This window comes from Plectropomus leopardus, chromosome 11 (genome assembly GCF_008729295.1).
Source record: "Plectropomus leopardus isolate mb chromosome 11, YSFRI_Pleo_2.0, whole genome shotgun sequence".
Lineage (NCBI taxonomy): Eukaryota > Metazoa > Chordata > Actinopteri > Perciformes > Serranidae > Plectropomus > Plectropomus leopardus.
In genome coordinates this window covers 594778-620727 of record NC_056473.1, presented here as the reverse complement: position 1 = coordinate 620727, position 25950 = coordinate 594778, and the positions used below count along the sequence as shown (strand labels likewise).

The following is a 25950-nucleotide window of genomic DNA, read 5'->3' as shown; positions in this document are numbered from 1 at the left end:
GCAGTGCGCGGTCAATAACAGGGTTATTGCGAAAAAGATTCTACTAATACCACTGTTAGCAGTTAACACCACCAGTAACGTTTCCTCTCTCCCTCTGTCCCTTATTCTGATAATGAGGAGTTCAGGTGACTACGTAAATGTAGGAATGTCTCTAAGCTTCCCTTAGCTCCCCTGTAATTTGAAATGTGCATATGTACAGACTCGCACTTGCTGGATACGCTTGTCAGATAGCAAGGTGAGGAGCATTTGCACCTCCCTGAGCGACCATGGTGTGATCTTTCTGGTTGCCATTTTGGGAAAGAAAAAAAATGATACAAAACTGCAGCCGCTACAATAGCTTGACTACAATAGCTACAATAGCTTTTCAGGGTATTCCGTGCGTGGTGCGGATTGAATGATACAGTGACAATTCTGTCTGACCAATCAGTGGTCTGCAGTGTTTCAGGTCATCGTTTAGTACCTCATAGTACCCATTTGGCTTTGTTTGGAACCCCAGGAGAGCAGCTACCAAAAAAGATGGTGCCAGATATTTTTTTACTCATGGAAAACCAAAAAAGGGCGAGTAGAGTAGAGTAGAGTAGAGTAGAGCTTGTAACCATGTAGTGGAAACACGCCATAACAGGTGAACTGTAGATTTTGGTGTGCTGATGCATCGATTCTATCCTTCCCTTCTTAAGTAGGCCAAAAGAACTCAAATTTGCCAGTAGAATATTAACCCTACTGCCAGACACAGGATTGATATTGATTAACTCTGCCATCACTGCCAATGTTTTTGAAAGTATCATGTCTGCACATGGAAACGCTGATGCGGTTGAGGTTGGGGAGAGATAATGGCAAAAGTTGAAGATTGGCAATTAAAATACCTGATTTGGTTGGCAGAATATCTCGGTTATGACTTTTTTAAAATGACAACAAAACAAAAAACAGCAACAACATTAACAACAATAACAGTTGATTGGTTCCCTGCAAGAAAGTCAGGTGTGCTACACATTGAGCATCCAGCCATCTGCCGTCCAAATCCTGAAGCAGAGCACTAAGAGCACACTGCTTCCTAAATTAGCCCTGAAATGTTGGCTTTTAGGTCATTACCGTGACCTTGGAAATTAACCAATATGATGCTGTGTGTTTAGGGGTACTTTTATACTGGGGCACAACTGTTGACACATTTATATGTACTTGGCCCTAAATTTGGTATAGAAGAAGTTGACTTTTCTAGTCATCAGCTATGCGAGCTGACAGACTATCTGAAAAGATGCTTTTAGCACTTCAGTATGTTATGGCGTCTAAACATGAAAGCACAGCAGTGCAAACTGCCTTTCTTATGAGTCTACAAAGCTTGTTCTGTGTGAGTAAGCACAAACTTCTTACATTTAAGCACTGTGAAAGCTGCACAGGCTAACCTCTGCACCCAGAGGTCCTGCTGGGTAAGGTTACTGACCAGCATCTAGCAAGTCATGTTTAACAACCCTGAGGTTTGTCAGGTTTTATGCCAAAGGATATCACAGGGATGACAGATGGCAATACTGATTAGTCTGAACAGTTGAGGTTCTCAGAATAGATTTCTATTTTGTTACCTCCTGCCCACAAAGAAGGTATTCTTCCACCACATACCAACAGATAATGTAATTTGAAAAAGGAAAGGGTTAATTTGCTACTTCTAGCTCAAACACTTCTCTCTGTTGCAGCATTACTATATGACTGAGGCTGTTAACACAGCTTGGATGTAAGATTACAGTATTACAGTAAAGCTTTAATGTGAAACACCTGAAGTCCATGGAATAAAATAAGAATTCCCATCGTTACCACTGTAGGATTTTCTGAATGGCAAAAACTCACCAGCTGTCAAATTCTGGTATATTCTGGTAAATAATTCAAGGCAAACAGTTGCATCATGGTTGGTGTAACATACAGTATGGTAAATAGTAAATGGACTGTTCTTGTATTGCGCTTTTCTAGTCTTCCAACCTCTCAAAGCACTTTCACACTACATGCCACACTCACCCATTTACACACACATTAACACATTGTTGGCCGAGGCTACTGTACAAGGTGCCACCTGCTACTTAGTATTCATTCACACACACTCACATAGCCGTGAGACACAGCATTGGGAGCAATTTGGGTTTCAGTATTATGAACAAGGATACTTCAACATGATGACTGGAGGAGCCAGGGATTGAACCCTTGACTTTCCAATTAGTGGACAACCCGATGATTCTAGGGGTGTGAGCACATACTGATGCTCTTGGGGCTCTGTACCACAAACGCTGTCCATTCTCCTTCTAAGCTGCGTCTATGGAAAGCTCTACACATGAGCTCAAAAAGCTATGAATATTCTAATGAAACTGCTCCTTCCAATTTCCTAGTAGATTTTATTGATAAAAACAACTTCCTGGAGGACACTCAGAAGAACACATTCACAGTGAAAGAAAAATGCAATGTAATATATGTCACAGATCCGCAACATCATATTTTCTTATATCCTCCTCCTTCCCTTTTTTATACACAGCAGACTTTTTCAGAAGTTTGAAAGTCGAGCAGCCGGGATTTGTTGCACATAGAACTGAGGAGCTACTATGGCTTTCTTATGCCTTGAGCTAAAACTTGACATTTATACTAGTGGAGTACAGCAGTTTAATATGATTACAGTAAAATAAGAACACAGCCACGCATAGTAATGGTATCATACAATAGTTTAGAAAAAGTTCAAACTTTGGCTAAGGTTTAACTCAAGGTGTGAGATTACTTTGGCCATATTCAATCCTTGCATTGTGGTTGTAATTTGTATATGAACATATAATTTGGTTAAAAAACTGAAGCTGCACACAAAAGCATTGGATCAGATTTAGCCATCTCTTCACGCTGCAGTTAAATTACTAGAGCACAAATGTGCTTTTGAGAAATGAGTCTTTAGACCACAATATCAGATACGTGACAATCAAACAACAGTACAGTGAATAGTATAACGGTAGCTTACATATAGATATATCTAACAACTATCGGAGCATGCTTAACCCTCTTCAGTCTTCCCACCCGGTGGCCTCAGGACCCATTCTTTAGACAGATGACAAATTATCAAAGTTATGGCCATAATCTACGACTGAAATCTAGCGAAGGTTTGTCGTTTTTGCATTTAAGTTGACTCATGCACAGTTTTGTATGAGTTTCTGTTGTCAAGCAAATGTATAGAGCGTTGCCTTTTGGTTACTAGTTTGTGTAACTGAGTAAAGACTACTGATTTTTGCTAAGGATGTTAGCTGATATTTGAGCCATGGGCACAGTGAGCTGATGCTTAACTCAGTCTTTGCCCTTGACAGAACATCAGCCTATCAAATCTACAGAGCATGTGTGGCTAATGTTCTGATTTGTAATTCCAGGTGCAACTGGACCACTGGCATTGTCCTGAAATCAGTTTAGTTCAAATCGAAATGTTTCTTAGGCACTTGTATAAGCACATCTAATGGGTATGTAAGGATGGAGTGTGTATGTATATATATATATATATATATATATATATATATATATATATATATATATATAAACATGAACAATGCAAAGTGTAAATATCTATTACTAAGTATTAGTATTAGAGTATTATTTATGAAACACTTCAACATTTATGGGACACTTTGCTAGCTAGATGTCAGCCCATGTTATGCTGAGAGGACAGATTTAGAATAGTTTGAAGAATTATTTGTAACTTGCGAAGCTAGCAGTTTCCTCCTGGTTCCACTCTTTATCCTAAATAGACGGACCACAAAGTTAGTGGACATACAAAAGGTAAACAGACACTAATCTTTTTATCTAGCTCAGAATAGTGAATGGCAAAAAAGTAGCTAATTTCAAAATATTAAACAGTTCATTTAAGAGTGAAGACTGATGCTAATCTTAGCACAGTGCTTGGACTCTGAGCAGATTGGCTTTATAACTTTACCCCTTTCCTCTATTATCCTTAATCATACATTACCATCAAATGATCAACTAAAAATAAAATAACTAAAATTGATTTAATGTAGAATATCTGGTTAAATTGTTGATTAGACATTGTATGAGTAAAAAAGGAAATAATAACAGTAATTACAACTACAAAGAAAGATTATCAAAATATCTATTGAGTTTCACTGAACCATATGATAACACATCAAGAAGCTAAAAATAATCAAAGTTCAGAAAAGGAAATAAGTTAACATATCTCAAGGCATAGAGTTTTACAATATATACATTCTTTAAAAAAGAATTTTGTCTTTTGACTAGTAGCTCTGTTGTTACCCTTTTTAGTTCAGAGTTCCAATTACCATTCAGCTGATGTTGCTCAATCATATCCAGGATCTGACGTCAGAGTAGATTACGGTGACAGTCCACAAAAACACTTTCTTACGGTAATCCTTGAAGGACTCCTCCCTCCAAATGTTTGTCTTTCAGTGGTTATCAGTTCTTTTTCCTATGGAGTGGCAAAATATTCCAATGGCTTTGGAGCATGGCAGAGGTCCGCTCTTTGATTTAAAGTATAAATAAATAAAAATATATAGAATATGTTTTTTTATTTTCTAGAAAACAAATAGACAACAACAACAGAAAATTTAACCTCACCTTTGGTAATTCAACGTTCTGGTCAAGCTGCAAAGAGTATTAAAAAAAAGCCTTCTTTGTTTTGTTCATTTTTGCTTTTTCCCTTAAGGGTTGATTTTTTTCTGTATAATTTTTTATCATTTTATTCCTGTTTTTGAGTATTTCTTGCAATACAGTGCTTAAAGTTTGTAAGAAAAATGAGAAAGGCTTATAGCTCAAGTACTTTTTTTAAACAAGTAAACAAAATGTAAAAGTGCTCTTATTTTGAAAGATGATTTTTGAGTTCCCGTTAGGAAAGAAGTTGGAGGCACTTAGGTCCATCTCTATGGCGACAGTCACTCAGGCCACACTTTCAGGCAGATGAAAGTTCTGGTCGGGCTCTTGCGGAGGCGAACAGCTCAGTGGAGTAACATGAGTCCAGGATTAGAAGGCGCATCTTTGAAGGCTTTGCTGATGAAAACTAGCTTTAAAAACAGTGGCTGCTGCACTTGACATGTTTGATGCAAGTTGTACTTTGCTGTTGAGTCACTTTCTTGAAGTTTCAATGAACAGTGTTGAAAAATAAAATCTGTCCTACAATTCTCATCGGAACACTTCATTCCCTTAATGTCAAGACAGAACTGCCTGGTCTTTTTCTAACTGGTTATTGTCTAGAATGGGGTGGTTCATTTTTCTGCATCTTAGTCTCTTTGACATTTGTATTGGGACAATTTTGGTTGCAGCTAAAAAGATGCTGCTGGTTCCAGGGGTATTCAAGCCAACAAAGGTTCCAAAATTGAATGATCAGCAGTTCCTCTCTTCATGGTTTTTTGAAGAACCATCCATCAAAGATAATGATCATCACTTTGCAATAAATTATCCATCAGAAGCAGGTCTTACACCTAAAAGTAGGTAATCAAATGCAATTTTAAACTATAACTGATTTAAATAAGAGCAGATTTAGTGGTTTAGTATTTTAAGAGTCATAAAGAGGTTTGCCATTAACACTTTAAATTTGTATATGAAAGGCATTGAGTCTGGCCAAGCAATAATGGCAAGCCCAAGACATGTACAATTATAGGCAAATAGACATGGCTAGATTAGACATCCTTGAACACACAAGCATCCAAATATTTAAAAAACACAGAGAAATCATCATTTTAAAGTTCTACATTACACAGTGGAAGTCAGGAATGGTTTGGTGTGTAAGAACCAGCAAAAATCAACATGGTGTCATCCCAACTTGTCACATATGCCACTCTGTCAGTGACTTTCTGTATCTATTGTTGACATTTTAGGTATCCCTCTGCATCAGCTGTTTATGCTTTGGAACACGTTATCGTTATGTCAACAAATGCTCATGGTGGGATGACGCAGCACGGTCCTTATGTTCACACAACAGCACATGGCAACCAGTGTCTGCGATTAGGCAAAATCATGGATGGTTAGCATTAGCCAAAAGAGGCACATGGTAAGGTGTAGAAACACACACACACACACACACACACACACACACACATCTACTTGGGAAGTGAACTCATGCTCGATAAATTATGTGGTTAATGGCAGCGTTATTACCTGATGTCCTTCAGCATTTCAGGCACATGCAGGCTTTTTCCCTCCAGTCGCATTCTCAAGTGACCCTGCCACTGCACATTGCATCTGTATGCGCACGGTGCTACCCAGTCGTCTGCTAGCGTATAATAATAACGCCACCGGTTCTGTCCGAGCAAGTGCTCATCTGTAATTTAATTATTATTCTTCCTGAGGTTTGTACCATTTTTTTCCCCCCTGTTGTAGGGTTTTTCTTTGGGGAGTTTTAAGGGGTCAATTTAAGGGTCTAAGGACAGAGAGATGCCGTCAGCTATGAAGCTTTCTGAGGCAAACTGTGATTTGTGATAATGGGCTTTACAAATAAAATTGACTTGACTTGACTTGACTTGACTTGACTTGACTTGACTTGACTTGACTGAATCCATCCAGCCACATTCCGGTTGGACGTGGAAGGTGGCTTTTGTCTCCCTCATATACAGAAAGACCTGACAGAATGGACATACAATACAATAATCTAGGACAGGATATTTGAAATAAAGCCAAGCTGACCTAGATTCTACTGGGATAAGTCAGGCTTCTTTAAGATAAAACTACAGGCGCTCTGATTTAGACAGGGTGAAATGGGGACACATATAAGCTATAAAACTATGATACTTAAATTATTAGTACAATCAGGTTCATCCAGTTCAGTTTAGTTTGATGCAATCCATTCTTCATAGTCAAGTCTTCAAGTCTTTCAGTCATGAGTTCATTCAAAAAGGAGTAGGACTGGACCACACAAGCCCAAGACTCTTTCTTTGATTATAATGTGTCACAATGCAATGTATGTGTATTTCATCCCAATCCAGTTAAATGCACATTACTCCACTTTAGCAAATTCATTTCCTTACCCTTTCACCTATCAGGCAGTTGAATGCAGGTACACTCTATTTGTAATCCCGACTCACATGCTTCCATCACACACTATGCTAAAAGTCAATGCCAGTTCTCCTTAAAGGCATTCCATCTCCTAATGGCCCAGTGTCCTCATTTTATGATCTAATCCAACCTTAAAGTCATCAGATTATTTTCCTCTCATATCCATCCCTAACCTAGTATGTCCAGATAGACTGGTGTGGCTTTCATCAGAGTGAACAGCATCTTCTGAATGTCTTTAATGTTGAGGCGCTGTTGTGGCTCCCTCTGCCAGCAGCCTAGCATCATGTCGTAGACTTCTTTGGGACAGAGCCTTGGACGCTCCAGTACCCTGCCCTGAGTAATGCACTCTATCACCTGGGAAGACAGAGAGACACACTGTTAAACAAGACTAAACAAGCCACTGTTCAAAAGGTTATGCAAGTATATGTCGCAAGTACATCTGTAAATCTGAAAGTTCTACATTGGGGAACAATGCTCCTTTTAGGTCATGGATACACATTCCATTAAAATTACACCCCACAAAATTGACCTTCCTCTTTGATAAAGCTTACAGTTAGGGTTGGCTTAGGTTGACTGGACCAGCCCCTAGTTAGGCTGACATAGGTTAATTTGCCGGGGGACTTTCTAGGATATACAGAGCTCCTTTTTCCTTCTCTTGCTTCCTCCATCTGCAAACGCTCTTGTCTTTTTACTGCATTACATTAACTTGGTTGCCTCTCAGGAGCATTTATGATCCCTTGTTTCATAGTTTTCCCAGATCCTGGCTGCAATCTTGGCTGCGCCTGGATCATGGTGATGGCTGTTCTGATGCTGTGATCCTTCCTTTGGCTGTGCTCATGCTGTGGCTGCACTGATGCTGTACTGCCAGCTTGCCTTGATCGTGGCCTTGGTTGGGCTGTTGCTGTGGTCCTGTCTGAAACTGCGCCTCTGTCTTTGGTCTTGGTTGTGCAGATGGCGTGATCCTGCTCAACGCGACCTTCTACTGCCATTATTATCCGTCATGCCTCCACTATTAATATACACATGGGACTCTTATCAACACCTGCAATATTTGCATGTAGCATCACATGCTATCATAGAATGCATTTAGTAATTTTATGTCTATTATTGTTGTTATATGATATGCTATTGTCACCATTATTGCCGTGCTTCTCTCCTCCTCTCTCCCTTCCGTTTTGTGATAATGGGTTTTATGAATAAAACTCAATTTAATTAAATTGAATCACGGCTGCTGATGGGGGGGGGCAAACGGGTCTATTGTCCCGGGCAGAACTTGGCCCTCATTAAGTTATGGAATTTTTTTTTTTTTTAAATTCAAAAATATTCCTATATGTGAAAAAAAAGTAATATTTGAGTTGCATGAAAGCTTTTTTCTTGAGATAGTGGTCAAGAATCCCCCCACCCCCAACACAAAAATGGTTTGGCCACTGATCAAAGTTTGATGTTGTCATTTGATTTGAAGTTCAGTCCTGTCAAAATGTCCAGTCAGCACAAGTCCGGTGCTCAGAAAAGGAAGGAAAGGAGAAGAAGAGAAGAAGAAAATAGAGGCCTGAGTGATTTTCTAAACAAATATTTTAAAAAAGGTGATGGTGAAGCTGGGACTCGTGAAGTCAATGTAGAGCAAGGTAAGAAACAGCGCCAACGTTTACCAGCCTTGTAATGTGACCTAGCTCCAATGTTAACGTCCATTAGCTTATAGCCTGACACAAGACGTTACCTTTGGCAGAAGCAGTTGAGCTTGAAAGACACAGAGAAGATAAGAGATAAGAGAGGTGAGAGCTCCAGCTAAAGTCAGGTGACAGAGAGGGCCATGCGTGAGGCAAGACCAGAGCAAGAGATGAAAGAGAGAGAGAGAGAGAGAGAGAGAGAGCGTCACAGTGATGCGGGGGGGCCCCTGCTGCCCCGAAGCGGAGGGACAGAGTCAGGCTGCCGGTGAGAGAGACGAGAGACAGAGAGAGAGTCACAGTGGAGCGGGAGGGGCCCGCTGTCACGGAGTGGAGGGACAGGGTCAGGCTGCCGGTGAGAGAAGAGAGAGACAGGAAGCATCACAGTGATGCAGGAGGGGTCCACTGCTCTGTCGGAGGGTCTGAGCAGGCTGGATCAGAGACTGATCAGACACTTGATTTCAGGGATTCTGCATTTTGGCCAAATAAAGTGACAGACTCTGAGAGTGGACATCATAGGTGTCATGGCGAAATGAATTCCATTCTCTGAGAGGGCAAAGGAATTGGCAGCAGATGCGGAGGGCAGGGAATTCCCAAACTATTTGACATTTTCCACATCCCACAATGGAGGGATGTGGAGGGGAAAAAATCAATAGGGAATGGATAATACCGTAAATTACGTACTAGAAGCCGCTACTTTTTTCACACACTTTGCACCCTGCGGCCTAAACAATGATGCCGCTAATCTATAGATTTTTACGGGCTAACGGCCTCCATGGGGCGCTCTAGCAGGAAGCGCAAGAGCGAGGTGGAAGAGATAATGCGCTGAGGAAGACACTAGTTTGATTGTGTTTTGCGCATCATGCACACACCCTCATCATGGAAAACACACAAAGAAATGCATATAATGCAGATTTTAAGTTAAAGGAAATCAATCTGGCTGTCGAAGAAGGAAATAGAGCTGCTGCATGTAACCTTGACATCAATGAATTGATGGAGAGACATTGGAGATGGCAGCGTGAAGAACTCACTCAATGCAAAAATATGACAAAAGCTTTCAGAGGTAATAAAAGCAAATGGCCCGAACTTGAAAACATTTTTGAAGACTGGGTGAACACACAGAGAGCAGACGGCCGAGGTGTTTCCACTGTTGAGTAGGAGGCCTGGATGACTAGCGGCGAGAAGTCATTCACCAAAACTGGCCGCATGCGAAGAACAACTTTCGCTCAAGTCTGCCAGTGGATCCTGACAGCGTGGAGTAGTGTAAAAAAAATCCACGATCGCCAACGGGTTCCGAAAGGCTGGACTGCTGGGTGATGAAGAGGACAGCAAAAGCACAAATTTGCCTTGAGACGAAAGTGGAATTGAGAGCGACAACGAAAGAGAGACTGAGAAAGTATGTGATGAAGTCATTCTGAGGCTGTTCAATTCCGACACTGAAGACTTTAGTGGTTTTGAAGATAGCGATCAGTGACTTTTCTGGTAGGTTATTTTTTTAACCAGTTGTGTTCCTGCCGTTTAACTGCCATATTACTGCTGTGTTACTGCCTGTAACACACAGGCACTGTTTTGGGAAAAAAAGCATTTATTTAAATAAATAAAACGTGGACACCTGCGGCTTATAGACAAATGCGGCCTATATATGTACAATTTTTTTTCTTTTAGAATTTAGTTGGTACAGCTTATATTCAGGTGCTCAACAGTCCGAACATCACGGTATATAGCAGCTCAAAGAAGGCCTTATTTTGCATACCATGCTTGCTCTTCTCCTGTGAAGTAGAGAAAAGGCCTGAATTGAATTTTAATGCCAATGTCAATAATGAACAGGCTTATAATGTGTTATAGTGTGTGTGCTAAGTTGAAAAGTTATGCCCTAATAATTTAGAATAAAAATTGTTGAGAATTTAATAGATGATAAGTTATGTATATAATTATATAAAATGTATATAAAATATATAATATAATATGTTTATTTGTAATACATTTTCATTAAGAGTGATAAAAAGGATTAAAACATTTGAAATACTTTAAAAACCTGTTTAATGTTAAAAGAAATGTTAAGGAAGCTGAAAGAGTGTTTAATATACATGATTTATTTCATTCTTTATTGTTAAAATCGAGATATAATAGCACTGATCTACTGTGTAGGCTGAGCTAGTGTATCTGTGATCGATTGCTTTTGCCTAACTCCTGTTTCAGGGAAATTTGCGCTGTTTTTCCTCATTCTACTAAACGTGTGAGGAAAAAGCACACAATCACTCTCGTGATTAATATGAACATTTTTTTCTTCTTTTCTCTGGAACCATAAGCTGCCTATGACTATTAATGAAAACACTCCAATATTCCAAAAGTCATTATGATGTATTACTGGGCTGCTTGCATTCACCATATTTTGCACTGGCTCTAAGAGGACCCAGACACAGATTCACCATCTTGTTACACACTTGAGTCCCTTTCATGTTGTCTGTTTTCTCGCCAGCTAGAACTGTCTGTCCAACTGCAACATCTATAGCAGAATACACTAAAATTAAACTTAGAAAATCAACTGTCAAAATATGGTTACAGGCTAAACATTGCTTTGGCAGGACCCTTTGTCCTTAAAAATCTCCAATTAATTTCAATATCTTTTTTTTAAAAACCAGGACAAAACACACATACAACACAAGAGAATAAAAGAAATTAAAAAGTGAAACAAAAACAACCAAAAATAAAACTGAAGTCTGAGACATCCTTAGCCTCTTCTGTTCCCCTCTCACTTACTTACTTACTTGCTCAAAATGAGACACTGTAAATGAATGGGTTACAACTCAAGAATTGCCCTTTATGCAAGATGTGTTATGTTGGCCTGCTTGCCCCTGGGAGTTTGGGGGGTGTTGTTGCGGCCCCCCCCGTCAACTACAAACCACATCCAATGACAAACCCTCACACACACACACACACACACACACACACACACACGTATTTGCTAAAATTGAAGGCTAATCACTTTTGAAAAGAACCATTGTGGTTGATTGTGGTTGATCATCAAGATTTGCCATTGAGACTAATCATAGACATTTTATGCGACTAACTACCTTATTGCCACTTGCACTATCTCACTGTAACTTTCACGAATAATAATTTCTACAGTAGTGCCCCCACAGGTAAGGTGGATACAAAGGTAAGTGAAAGTGTACCTCATTATTGGCGAGCTGGAACCACGGTTGCTTGCCGTTAGTGAAGATCTCCCACAGGATGACTCCAAAGCTCCACACATCACTCTCTGTGGTGAACTTCCTGTACATGATGCTCTCTGGAGGCATCCAGCGGATAGGCAGCATAGTGTGACCTCCCACCTGAACACACACATACAAATGATGGACATGAAATGTGTGTGATGATGAATATTTTACACATGGTGCTTTGGGGGACCATTAGGCCAGCATTAAGAGTGAACTCCCAAAATATTACAGCTGGGGAAGGCAGAAATCTGTAAAAAGCAAAAAAAAAAACAAAAAACAAACAAACAAACAAAAAAAAAGTAAGAATTTGTGTAAACACTCCCTCCTGCAGTTCTCCCCTCTTTGTTCTAAGCCCCTTCCAACAGACAATTCAGTAACCCAGTGTTTCCCATACAGTTACTTAATCTTATTTCATTGTGGAGTTACCCACAACTCATTTGTTCAGCCCGCCCTTGCCCCACTCAGTGTCTCTGAGTTTGGTCTGGACTGGGAGAAGTCTGGAGGAGTATGAAGACCAAAACTGGTTTCAGGCAACAGAAAAGTCTAAGGCAGCTTGGACAGGCCAACAAGCTTAATATTTTCTTCAATGAATTTGACACGTTGGCCCCTAGTCATCCCACCCTTGACTCATCTGTTGTCTGCCTATAACCACCTACTCCTGTCGCCCTGCCACTCCCACCCACACCCCTCTGCTGACCATGTTTCACATCTTTTCCAACTAAATTAGCGCGTGGTCATGGGTTTTTTAGGTTAGTCCATTATAAGTAAAAAGAGGCATGGAGCCCAGTGAAAACGTTGCAGTGGTTACTTCCTTTCTGATATCACTTTCTATTTAGTCGCTCTTTTAAACTCGGTGGAGACTAATTTGGATCGATATTTGAGCGCTGCTTGGGCGGTTGTTGTGTTTTCATCAGTGGCCTCCAGAGCCAGAGGCAATTAATATCCATGACCACTGGTGAATCATTTGACCCAGGTGTGAACTCTGATTATATCCTATCCTATAACATAAAAGAGCCAGGTGCTGGTGGGTGTTAGTGGGCTTTGCACAGTGCAAAAGGGGCTAAATAAGGCAGCTAACAAGATTCCCCTCAGGTGGGGCTGCAGGACATGATGGCCCCAAGGTGCTCAAAGCCTTTAGGGGGTGCTCCCCTGGTGCAGGTTAAATTAATCAGTGCGTTTACATCATGTTGCAAAAAGTCAAAATATTGTGTTAGTCTGACTAAAACTGGACTTTAAAATACATATTTTTCATCAGACTGAAATCATACAAGTCAAATGTCTTACAGTTGGATTAACACACTTAAATAACACAGATGGGAATCGAGCTACTCTTTTATGTGTGCGCCTCAACCAGACTTGAACTAGACATCCTGCACATTCTCCATAGTCCAGGCTCTGGGCTTACATCAAAGAGGTTGAACTACATCAATTAGAAAATAGCCAGGAAAAACATAAGAACAAAAGAAAACAAACAAGACGAAGGTACTAAGTAAAGTATAAAGTAAGTAGAAAAGGTCCAAAAGATTATCCATGTTCTCACTGTTCAACATGAAACCTGTTTGTTGCCTGCTAACTTTGGTCCTTTGGTTTGGTATGTGATGTAATATGTCAACCAGAAGAATCACATTATGACATGATTCATTTTCAGAGTCAATATTTGCATAAAATAAAACAAATATATGAAAAATCTTAGCTGGTTTAAAGTTTTTTTTGTCATATCAGTCACAGCAAGTCAAGAAGATTAAGAAACAGCGAGGTCCACAACAATGAAACGGGCTGACCTATTTATGGATAGACACTTCATGGATATGCAAGGATCATATAAGTCACAGTAAGTACCCAGACAGTTACCAGTCCACCTCAACATCAAGCTGCATCACCATGATGATCTATGATGGTGAGGCTACTTGTTGCACCATCCACAATAACAGACACTTATGGCTGCTTATTCACTGCTGAACTACACCTAACAACTTGCAGCAACAACTGAAGCTGCTCTGGTGCAAGTGTTTTTGCAGGCTAGTGAAACATCCTATTGCTGACTATTTACTGAAGTTTAAAGTCAGTTGCTGCTCCAACTGTTGTTGATACAGCACTCAAAAATAATTGCAACATGGCCGTTGTTGGTCGTTCTGTTCTCCTTTCCTTTCATTTTGTACATCCAATAGTCCACTAACAACCTTTTCATCTCACCTTGTCACCTTGTGAAACATAGATTTTATCATATTATTATTCATCATCAAGATCTATGCACAGTATATCTGCAGTAGTGTAGTGGTTAGCACTGTCGCCTCACCTGTTCCAAGGTTCCAACACGGGGTGGGGTGGGGTTCACATCTTGGGTGGGGGTGGGCTTTCTATGCGAAGCTTGCGTGTTCTTTCTGCTTTCTATTTCAGCTTTGTTAAAACAAAATCAACTTTACTAATATATCATGGCCTTACCAAATGACATCACCATCAATTATTATGCTTTCTATTATGCATTTTTAATCCATGTGATTTTCATATTTGTGAAACTTTCCTTTATCTGAGAAAAGCTGCGAAATCTAGGACATCATTGCATTATAAAAATTGTATGAGATGATCAGGAACTCACATGCAGGGCCAGTGGGAAAAACACTACTGCACATTCAGTGGGCCACATATCACTGAAGTAAATCCAGAAGCTAGAGATATTTTTGCTAAAGACGCCAGAAATTCATTGGAATCATAAACTGTATATAGAGATGGCCAATGCATCTCTGCTCTCTCAAAATGTACAAAAATGAAGTCAAATATCCCAGATACTATTGCTGCATGATTTGGTAAAAATGTGCGATTGCTATTATAATGACCAATATTGCGATTGCGATTACAATAACATCAAAATAAATTAAAGCTGCAAGCAGCAATGAATGGGCCCTCACACCCCTACGCAAATTGAGGCTACTGGCAGGACTCTGAGTGACGCAATCATCCATTTCAGTGAAAGTTGGAAAAAGTATGCAGAGAGTTTGGACCCTTGAATGAGACATTTCACATGGTGAATTACTTCCTTTGGACACACAAAATCTACGTCATCTTGGTTTACATCATTTGGAGACCAAACAATGTAAATTTCATGTCAATGAAAGGATAATTGTGTGAGAAGCCATACTTCCTGTTGGAAGTAGGTGGCGCAGTGAGTATCATAGTTCAATGACATGTTGATGTGTTAAGGGCTGCAGCCTGACCACAACTGTGAAATCTGGGGCCAATCGGTCAATGAAAAGTGAAGTTACAACAGCGTTCATGGTAAACCTGTACTTCAGAGGGAGGCATCATTAAGGTCTTAAAGGTTTTGTCACCAGATTTGAAGTCATTTGGATAAAACTTGTAGGAGCAGTCCATCAAAGAAGAAACCATGTAATTTCCATGACATTTCATGTTGCCAGTAGGGGGCACTAAAAGTAATCGTAGCAGTTGTCATGTAGATGTGTTCAGGGCAAGACAGTCATCAAACGTGAAGTTTGGTGAAGATTGGTCCATGTCCCTCAGAGTTATAAACTACTTCCTGGTTAATGGTGAGACATGGAAATGTTTGGCCCAGTAACAACCACACGATGTGACGAAAACTCACAAATGTAATAACTTTTGATGTCTCAGGCCTTCTGAGAGGATTTTCAAAGTTTGAAGTCAATCAGATGAAATCTGTAGGAGAAGATCGAAAAATTGCAAGCCCTGAAAATGGCCAAAAATAAGTCAAAATTGCACATTCAATTCAAAATGGCAGACTTCCTGTTGGGTTTATGGTATGGATCCAACAGGCTTTTTTGTAGGTCTTGGGTTACACATGCCTCCCAAGGTTTGTAGCTCTAGGTGAAATGTACTGCAGGGGCTGCTTTGTTGAAATCTGTAGGGAGTGCTACAGAGCCATTTTGACACATAAATGCAAAAAATATCATATTAAATATCACATTTTAGGACTTCTGATATGTGTGCCACGTTTGGTGAGTTTTGGTGCATTCTTTGCCTCTCACAAAGTGCTTCCTGTTTTGTGGCAATTCATGCGTTACCTTGGCAATCGCGTTTGATGAAAACTGAAAAGATTAATTTCTGTGCATCATGAAGGTCTTTACAGTATTCCAATTGAATATGGGGTTAATTGAGTTAACCGGGGGAAAAATATACAGGGGAAAAATCAAAGAGTAAAAAAAAAAATTTCCTGCTACCAATGGCACTCTGACTATGATTCAAAATTGCACTATAGATGTCTTCAGGCCTGGACTCTTATCAGTGTGGTGCTTGGGCCCTAATAATAATAATAATAATAATAATTACTTCAGTAACAATAGGGTCCTGTAAAAATATTAAGTCGAATAAGAAAAATACAAAACCTTAAGTTTTTGCAGTACTGTTTTCAAAATAACTTAATATTAGAAAAAAGTTTTTTTTTCATTAACTGGCAAAAGTTTTCTTCTTGGCTTTGGCTGCAGGTGGACTTTCCACATCCTCCCCCATTAATATGCAAATCGCAGCCTTTTATGCGGTTATGGAATCGCACAGCCTGAAATTGCAATTGCTTTTGTGATTAAATTAATTGTGCAGCACTACTGGATACAGCTGCTGCCATCTTGTGCTGGTGACATTATTTGGAGCCAGAGTGAATGCAGAACCTATCTATACCAGGCATGTCAAACTCAGTTTGGCTCTGGGGCCGGATCCAGACTTTCTGTTCTCAGGTGGGCCGGATCAGTAAAAGAATGTCAACTCCAAATATTTAGCTTTGTTTTTCAGTACTATGCTTTATCATTCAGCCTACATTTGTAGCCTACCCTACATATTATAATCACGGATGACAAGGGATCTTTTCTAAGCACAACACATTTATTCACAAACAATGGAAAAAAAATGATTTTCATGTTTGGCGGTGAATGTGTTAACAACTGGTTTATTTTAACAGTTGAGTGAATGCAGTTTTACACCTGAACCAACTCACCACACTAAACAAACTCAAGTGGGAGCTATGAAAAAACTATTTTCGCCTTAATTTTCATACTGCTTTGAAATAAATAAAAAAAGAAATACAAAATAAAATAAAATAAATTAAATAAATAAATAAAATAAAAAGTTATAGCAGTGCATGGGCAATAAGATTAGACTACATCAGATCAAACTACTAGGCTGGGCCTACTGAAGCTGAGAATATACTGCACAATATTAATTGTCTTTAATATGAAACCAGATTAATCTTATTTTTAATGATCTGTATTCATGAGTGCAAACAAATTTCGTGTCATCACACTTTTTCTCTCTCTCTCACTGCACTCCTGCAGTCTACTTGCTGCTGCTGGCTCCTGAAACTTGGCATCTTTTTGCCTTCACAAGTGCATCGATATTAGGTGTCAAATCCTGAGTAGCAGCACATTTAACAATGTCATTCAAGTGTTTATTTGTTAACCTTGAGCGCTGCTTTGTTTTATTATTGTTCATTACGGAGAACACCTGTTCACAAAGATAAGTAGTCCCAAACATGGATAGAACCTTTGCAGCTATGGCTGTTAATTTGGGGTAACCTGGCACTAGATATTGATAAAACGTATCCAATCCCACGGACCCAAATTTATCCTTCATAGCGGAATCGCACTGCAAGTCAATAAGCTTGAGTTGAATGTCAGCTGGCATATCAGAAGGCTTCACTGTAAATGGCGAGCGAAAAAAGCCAAATTTGTTCTTAAGTTCACTGAATACCTGAAACCTCTGCTCAAACTCTCGCAGCAAATCTGTTATGTTGTCTTTATATTTATCCAAATCATTATCGGGACGGTCCGGTGCCTTCGGACGCACAGCTGTGAGACAAGAGAAATGTGCGGTGTCACCGTTGGATAGCTGCGTCTCCCACAGTGACAGTTTCATCTTGAACGCACTTATGCTGTCGTAATATTGAGTGACAACTCTGTTACGGCCCTGCAATGTAGTGTTAAGTGTATTCAAGTGTTGTGTAATATCAACCATAAACGCAAGATCCTGCACCCATTCCTTGCATTTAAGTTCCTTTACTGGGCGTCCCTTCTTCTCTATGAACTGTCCAATTTCCCCTCGTAGCTCAAAGAAGCGCTTGAGTACTGCACCTCTGCTTAACCACCGCACGTCAGTGTGGTATGGTAGGCCAGCATGAATGTCATTATCGCTGAGAAATGTGTCAAACTGACGGTGATTTAGACCGCGCGCTCTGATGAAATTGACAGTTTTCACAACCACACTCATAACATGGTCCATTTGCAGTGTTTTGCAACATAACGCCTCCTGATGCAAAATACAGTGAAATGCCCAAAACTCTTGTCCTCCATTTGCGGTCTGTACTTTGTCACGGAATTTTGTGGCAACGCCTGCCTTTCTCCCGACCATTGATGGCGCACCGTCAGTAGCCAGGCTCACGGCACGGGACCAGTCCGCTCCCACCTTGTCCAGCGCTCCAACGAGAGCGCTGAAAATGTCATCTGCTGTTGTGGTGTCATTCATGGGCACCAATTCAAGCAGCTCCTCGGTGATGGTCAAAGTTTCATCAACACCTCTAATGAATATGGCCAGTTGAGCAATATCTGTGACATCGGTGCTCTCATCTATTGCAATTGAAAATGCGATAAATGACTTGATTTTCTCTTTCAGTTGGCTGCTCAAGTCACTTGAGAGTTCTGTCACCCGATCTGCGACAGTGTTCCTCGTTAGACTAATATTGGCAAAGGCAGGTCGCTTTTCAGGGCACACGACTTCTGCAGCCTTCAGCATGCATGTTTTTACAAACTCCCCATCAGAAAATGGCTTGGATGCCTGCACCAGCTCGTTGGCAATAACGTAGCTGGCTCTTACAGCCCCATCAGCGATATCGCGGCTGCGCGTAAAAGTAGACTGCTGTTTCTTCAGACCAGCGACCAATTTGTTTATCTCGTCTTTCCTTATTTGTCCTTTCAAGTGGTCATACTTGTCTTTATGATGAGTCTCATAGTGGCGCCGAATATTAAACTCTTTGAACACTGCAACTTGCTGATTACATACCAAGCACACTGGTTTTGCATTCACTTCTGTGAATAAATACTTCTCAGTCCATTTTTCCTGGAAAACTCTGCACTCCGTGTCCACTTTTCTTTTTTTTGACAGTGCCATTTTGGGAAGGGTGTGTTGACCGATAACTTGTTTAGTAGTGGTGAACGGTGACGCAAGATTGCCGGTTTATTTTTACTTGGTGTTTATTTCCTGTGACTAACTCGTGTCAGTGCCGCATGCTGGGCGTGAGCGCTTTTACACATTTACTGCCCTCTAGCGGCCGGAGGGAGCATTTGGTTTGTATTTATTTTAAAAAATCACAACTTTTGATAGAAATGAGCTAGAGACTCGCTTCTTTTTTTGACATACTCAGAAATTTATGCTGGGCCGGATTAAATCATCCAACGGGCCGGGTCCAGCCCGCGGGCCGTATGTTTGACATGCCTGATCTATACGGTATCAAGTTCCCGCTGAAACAAATCCAACCAATTGTGAGCAGTGCCATTAAACATGGGTACAATAAGTGACGCAAACAGCTGTCAATCATAATGCCCAAATCCATATTTATAGTGTCAAATAACGTATTTAAAACAAAGCTATGAGAAAAACGAAAAAAAAAAACACTTGGAAAAAACATGAGGGTAGGAACATTTTATTTGATGTGTACTTTGAGTTTTTAGTTTGGCCCATGTCCAACCCACTAACATGGAGGGGGCGGGATGTTTTGGCCTCACTTTTGAAGAGCTGTCATGTCATCCATCTTTATATAAAGTCTATGATTGGAATGTGCCATCTTGTCATCTGATATCTAGTTATATTGGGCTTGCTTATTCTGTAGGTGCAAGCAATAAATTATTGGACATCGGCTGAAACAGTGACAAACATGAGACTAAACGTTATTGACTGGCATCATTTTGATAAAATGCTGGAAAATAAATAAGAACCATTACAACCATATTTAGAATATTCTTACTATGTGGACTATTGGCCCCATAATAGCCTACTTACTAGCACTTTTGATGTTTGCTCAATGTGTTGTATTTCATGTATTTCCATGCCGCTGTCAAGCAAATTGATTTGCATTGTGTCTACTATGTGAACTAACTTGCCTTGCCTTGCCTAGCTTGCTGTTTTCAAATTACTCAATCACAAAGCAACCAGATCCATGCTGCATAAAGTTACACTGAGCTGACTAACCTTAGCTTAGGTTACATTTCGTTCCTTGACCCCCCTTACCATGCATCGTGTTTGGCTAGTAGAAAGCAATCATACATCTTTATTTGGTGGCTTGCTGTAACATCATTTATTGTTGGCTAAATCAGTGCTGCTTGTCATAATAAGTAGCTGTCAGTCTAATCATCCCTCTGTCAATCATTTATCATTAGAGGTGTAAAAGTAAGGTTGTAAACCAAGGGCTAATATAAATGGTAAATGGACTATACTTGTATAGTGCTTTTCTAGTCTTTTAAGACCACTCAAAGCACTTTTACACTACATATCGCATTCACCTATTCGCACACATATTCACACACTGGTGGCCGAGGCTACCGTACAAGGTGCCACCTGCTACTCAGTACCCATTCATACGCACTCACAAACCGATGAGGCAGCATTGGGAGCAATTTGGGGTTCAGTATCTTGCCCAAGGATACTTCGACATGTTGACTGGAGAAGCCAGGGATCAATTCGCTGACCTTCCGATAAGAGGACAACCCACTCAAGCTCTTGACATAGGCAACCCAGCAAAATATTACAAAATTGAAGTTTATGATATCAAAACCTTTACAACTAACTACCCATTAACCAATAGTCCCTGATGTCTGTCTGTCTCTGTCTGCACCTATAACTGCCAGCAATTCAAAAGCTTTAAATCTTTGGAAGTCCATGTTCAATCTACATTACCTGATCGGAAACAGCAATGAGTTCAGGACAAAGGCTATGCACTCTGTCTGACCTGAAGTCCTGGATGACTCGGATAATTCAGACGTACAGCTCAACTGCAGTCTGGAAAAGAGTTTTTGGCTGACTTGCCAAGACATGAAAAAATACCAAGAAAAATGGGGAAAAAAGCTATGTAAGCTAGTCAAGTCAAGTCAAGTCAATTTTATTTATAGAGCCCATTATCACAAAACATGGTTTGCCTCAGAGGGCTTTACAGTGTACAACATCCCTCTGCCCTTAGACCCTCACATCACCCAAGGAAAAACTCCTAAAAAAAGAACCCCTGTAACAAGGGAAAAAAAAGGAAGAAACCCCAGGAAGATGAGGGATCACTCTTCCAGAACTGACAGACGTGCAATAGATGTCGTAAATAACAAATGAAATAAATTCATGGCAAAAAGGATAGAGAAAGAGAGAGGGGAGGAGAGGGGGAGAGAGGGGGAGAGAGGCACAGCAATAATAGCAACAGACGCATGTCATATATGATGATAGGTGTGAAATTATAAAATGCACTCTATAATGATGTTGAGGGTTGTGATAAAAGATCGCAGCATCGGTGCAACCAGGACCAGACCACGATCAGGGCAAGCAGGGTGGAAAAGTATCAGTGCAGCCACAGCACTAGCACAACCAAAGGCAGGTTCACAGCACTAGCACAGCTATCACCACGGTCAGGCACAGCCAAAGTTACGGCCAGGATCCAGGAAAACTAGGAAACAGGGGAGCAGGATTGCTACATTTTTAAAGGAGTCAAAGTCAACAATGGAGGATTCAATTAGTCAAATTTGACAAACATGTTATCTACCAGGCACAAACCAGTCCAGTCACCTCTCTGTCAGCTTTACTGATAGTGGTGTAATTTATACCCTCCCATTGTACTTCTGTGATAACAATGATCGATAAATTTAAGACACACATCACTGACTCGGAAATCAACGTTCCACTCTCTTCCTGCCGACTCTGCAGACTGGCTGATTTATGTTTTCAAGTGCTAACATCAGAATAAATATTAGAGAGAAAGGTGGAGAAGATGGGCACAGGCCACAACTCCAACCACATGGACAAACAAAACCAAATCCATATCCACATGTCTATATCTGAGGAGCCATCATGGCATGGGTGATGGTATTAAAGACCAGCTGCAATCCCAACCGCACAGATCTCTTCTGTCAAACATCCTGCTAGTTAAGATAAATTGGATAATAAACTGGATCACCTCTGGGTCTGTCAGCTTCTTTTGGGATATAAGGAACTGTAATGTCCTTTGTTTAATTGAACCTTGGCTAAATCCTGGAGTACTGGACAGCAACACTCAACCGGGTGACTCTTTTTACACACTGACTGAAATCACATCGGTCATTATCACAGTGGTCTACATTCCACCACAAGCAAATACAAAGGAAGCCCTGTTAAATGTCCTGAACTGCTCACAAACTGGATAACCAAAATCATCCAGGTTGCCACAAAAACACGACAGTTTACAAATTAGGACTGCAGTCTGGAGACACAAACAGTTATGAAGCAGCAGTCTACAGTGGAACACTGTGTCCCAACTGGACTTAATCAGTGTGATCACATTGTTTTCCACTGGACTGTCCTAACTGCCTGTGAGTGAAACAGTCCACTGTAGCGCGTATTTTTGACCAAAACCTTTGTTAGATGTAATGTTTCGATCTTAATTTTGTCGCTTACGTTGAAAGCACCACGGTGAAAACAAATACTGATTCACTAGGACAAAATGAGGAATAACATAGTTGGCAGTTGTCATCTAGGTTGAAGGAGATAGCCAGGGAGCTGAACATGTTTGGTAAGTATTGTTGAGGGGAAAGCTCAGCAGAGCTTGTTAGTAAGCGAGCTTGTTTTACTAGTTGGAGATGGTGGTATGAATAAGTATGGTAGCTACAACAATATCTATTGCGAGTATTTAATGCAATAGTATTGTTGTTAATATGATTGATAAGGACACGCATACTCACCCATCTTTCCAGTAGTTACGTCTTTGAGACCACAGCTGGTAAGTGGTTTGGTTATGTAACAAAGTCAGTTATACAGCAGCAATATGTGTGACAGAGTAGCACATCTGTAAATAATGTTTAGTATTATAATTACACAAAATCTGTGCAAATAGTTGTAACCTCACATGTTAGGTCTCCAGTCAATATGTGGAATGTTTGAGACTTTGTGTACCCCTACATTCACTTATCCTTGTGTTTCCTGCCTTACCTCTATCCTTTTGCTGTTGCATTCCATGGGGGAGGTAAGCGACCTTGTTGTCAGGCCTGTTGTTTGTGTTTTAATGTATTGCATGCCCTTTTGCTATTGTTCTCCATGGGAGAGGGGCTAAAGGCAAACCTATGATGATTGATGGAGGATTTTGTTATTAACCTCCTTTGTCAGAAAAAAAACAGAGATCACCTCCAAAGATATTCTGGTCTGGGCCTCTTCATCTAACACAATGCTTGACAAAAGCACTTACATTTACATGATGGACTGCAATATTTAACCAATTCAGTGTAGACAGAGAGCGTCTGATGTAACACAGTGTGGCACAATATTCAGACACCTGCTGTCAGGACAAAGTGTCAAAAAGGGAGAAATTTGAAGTACAATTTCAGGAGGGCAACCCAGATGCAAGGTCTGAAAACTATGACCGATTACAAATAACTTCAAGTGTTTACTGTTGTAACTATGGTGACAATCCTGCAACCTTAACAAAGAAGTAATTTCAACCCAAATTAATTTGCTTTCCTCAGTTTAAAGCAGCAACACATACATTTCTTTTTTACCTTTCAGACTCAAAGCTGGTGGTGACACAAAAACAGCACTGCCGCTATGTACATGCGCAGGGCACCACGGTGCCAAGGGGGCACTAACTGAGGCACTAACCGATCATACTAACAATTACAGGCCTAAATGTCGAATTATTTTATTTTAAGTAAAGCTGAAGTACATAGACAATAAGATAAGCCTTTACTATACTAATTTGCTCAAAATAATCATGTGTTGTGGTCACAAGTCACGCTACGTGCGTTATTGGATGTATCAGGGCTCAGGAGCAGAGGCGACTCCTCCTCCCTGCCCGGTCTTGCAGCAGCATGTGTTTGTTTTGAAACTTGATCCCCTTCCTCCAGTAACAAGTGAGGAAGAAAATAAGTAAAGCCATAACAAGTAGGGCACCCAAATGGCCAGCAGCTGCCTTGCACAAAAATATATATATCCAGCAAAATAAATCTAACATTAACAACCCAACATGATGTTGAGCTGGGGGTGAGTGCACATGAGTAAATACAGACTAAGACAATTCTGTGTGTTAAATTGTACCAGGATTTAAATTAAAACATAGTCAGTCAGCCTTTTCTGCTGCCATCCCCCAAAAGCCCTACTGAGACAGTCCACCTAAGCTACTTAGACGGCTGGGTCTCAGTGGAGTTACTGACATTTACTGCCAATACTAATTATTTTCCAGCATGCCCATTACAGTGCTGAGAGTCTCCTGAAAATGAGCTGTTGTTACCATCATCTGAAGATGAAGCTCTTCTATGTACATATAAATACAATTGACTTGACTTGACACAGGCAGGGAACATACAAAAAGCCTTCTTGTTTTTTCATCAGAGACTCGTGATTGTTTTCAACATCTCATCTATAGTCTAGGGCTTATTAAAAATAACCAATTATTAAAAAAGATGGCTGCAGCCTAAAACATCCAGAGAGGCTATACAGAGACTTATAATGTCAGTGCCAGTCCAGATAGCAGCTGCTGTACAATAGTAGAGCGTAATTCAACTACTGCTGACATTCGGGAAGCCAAACCAGTCAGTGTGGAGTGGAAGCAGACAATGAAAACCTCCAAAGGTGAGCTTGCATGAGTAATGTATTCTAAGTTTCAACTACACCAAAACAAATGTTTTTACTAGAAGTTAATCTACACCCTCCAAACAATCACAGTCCAGATCCACAATCATAATCCCCAGTGGCTATGCTAGCAACTAGATTATGATCAGTGTGCATTGGTCAAAGTTGACATTTTGTTCTAAGGTTGACATCAGAAGAAGCACAGTTTCTGAAATGAATGGGTTAATCTCATGGGAACATGGTAACTGGACCCGCGCTTTCTTTTCTTTTAACTATTTAAAGCGCTTTTACACTACAGAGTCACATTCCCCCAACAACACACACACATTCACACACTGGTGGTCAAGGCTACTGTGCATGGTGACATTTCTGCTGTAAAATTTGGTATTTTAATACGGGGGTCTTTGGGGATTGACAGGCTTCTGGAATCAGCCTCAAGTGGCTTGGCACCCACACACCATAGAGCAGCCATCGGGAGCACTTTGGAGGTCAGTATCTTGCCATAGGATACTTAGAGATAGAGTGTAGAGTGTATGTGAGTTACACCATGAAATACTGATGTCAATATATCTAGATTTCTGTGTAAATGAGACACACATTCTGTGTACTGCAAGGTTATTTTTCATTTTGGGTAAATAGCTGAAGAAAAAACACTAACAAAAGGTATGTTATGCATGACACAAACAGCTATGTTCTTACCCTGTAATAATCTGTGCTGTAAATGTCCCTTGACATGCCAAAGTCTCCTATTTTCACCAGAAGGCCATTCCCCACCAGGCAGTTCCTGGTTGCCAGATCACGGTGCACAAAGTGCTGAGAGGCCAAGTAAATCATCCCAGCTGCAATCTGGCTGGCTATGTGAAGCATCTGGGACAGACCCAGCTCCCCATTGGTCTGCAGAGGCTGTCCGTCCACCAGGATCATAGCGTCTGGTCCATGGGCTCTGAGAAGGAAGTTGCAGAGGGAGTTAGAACCTCAGGGAATATTTCAGATCAAAGAATCTTTGTCTGACACACCCTGACTTCAGCCAGTGGAATGCAGCTTGACATTTTCTGATTTACAGTAAGGAGCCATACTGCTGCTGTTACATTTTGTGGCCCATTAACTTCACATGTTTATATTGCACTGGAATGTTGTCCATTTAGAGAACCCAACTAAATATCCTTCCTTAAACAAGCATATTTTCAGTTTGTTTTATGATAATATAAACATTAACTTGTAGACCCTTAAAACATTTTAAGATAACA

At 40.4% G+C, this 25950-nt stretch overlaps 1 protein-coding gene across 1 annotated transcript in view; it reads right to left on the bottom strand.

Annotated features, from left to right (window-relative positions):
* Positions 1-7114: 7114 nt before the first annotated feature.
* ntrk3a (neurotrophic tyrosine kinase, receptor, type 3a) overlaps positions 7115-25950 on the bottom strand; it is a 245384-nt gene continuing 226548 nt past the window's right edge. Inside the window, exons 16-18 of the mRNA XM_042496388.1 lie at positions 25403-25646; positions 11861-12019; positions 7115-7374 (exon numbers count right to left, since the gene is read on the bottom strand). Coding sequence (XP_042352322.1) covers positions 7189-7374; positions 11861-12019; positions 25403-25646 — 589 coding nt within the window. The 3' untranslated portion in view covers positions 7115-7188. The remainder of the gene's footprint in view (positions 7375-11860; positions 12020-25402; positions 25647-25950) is intronic.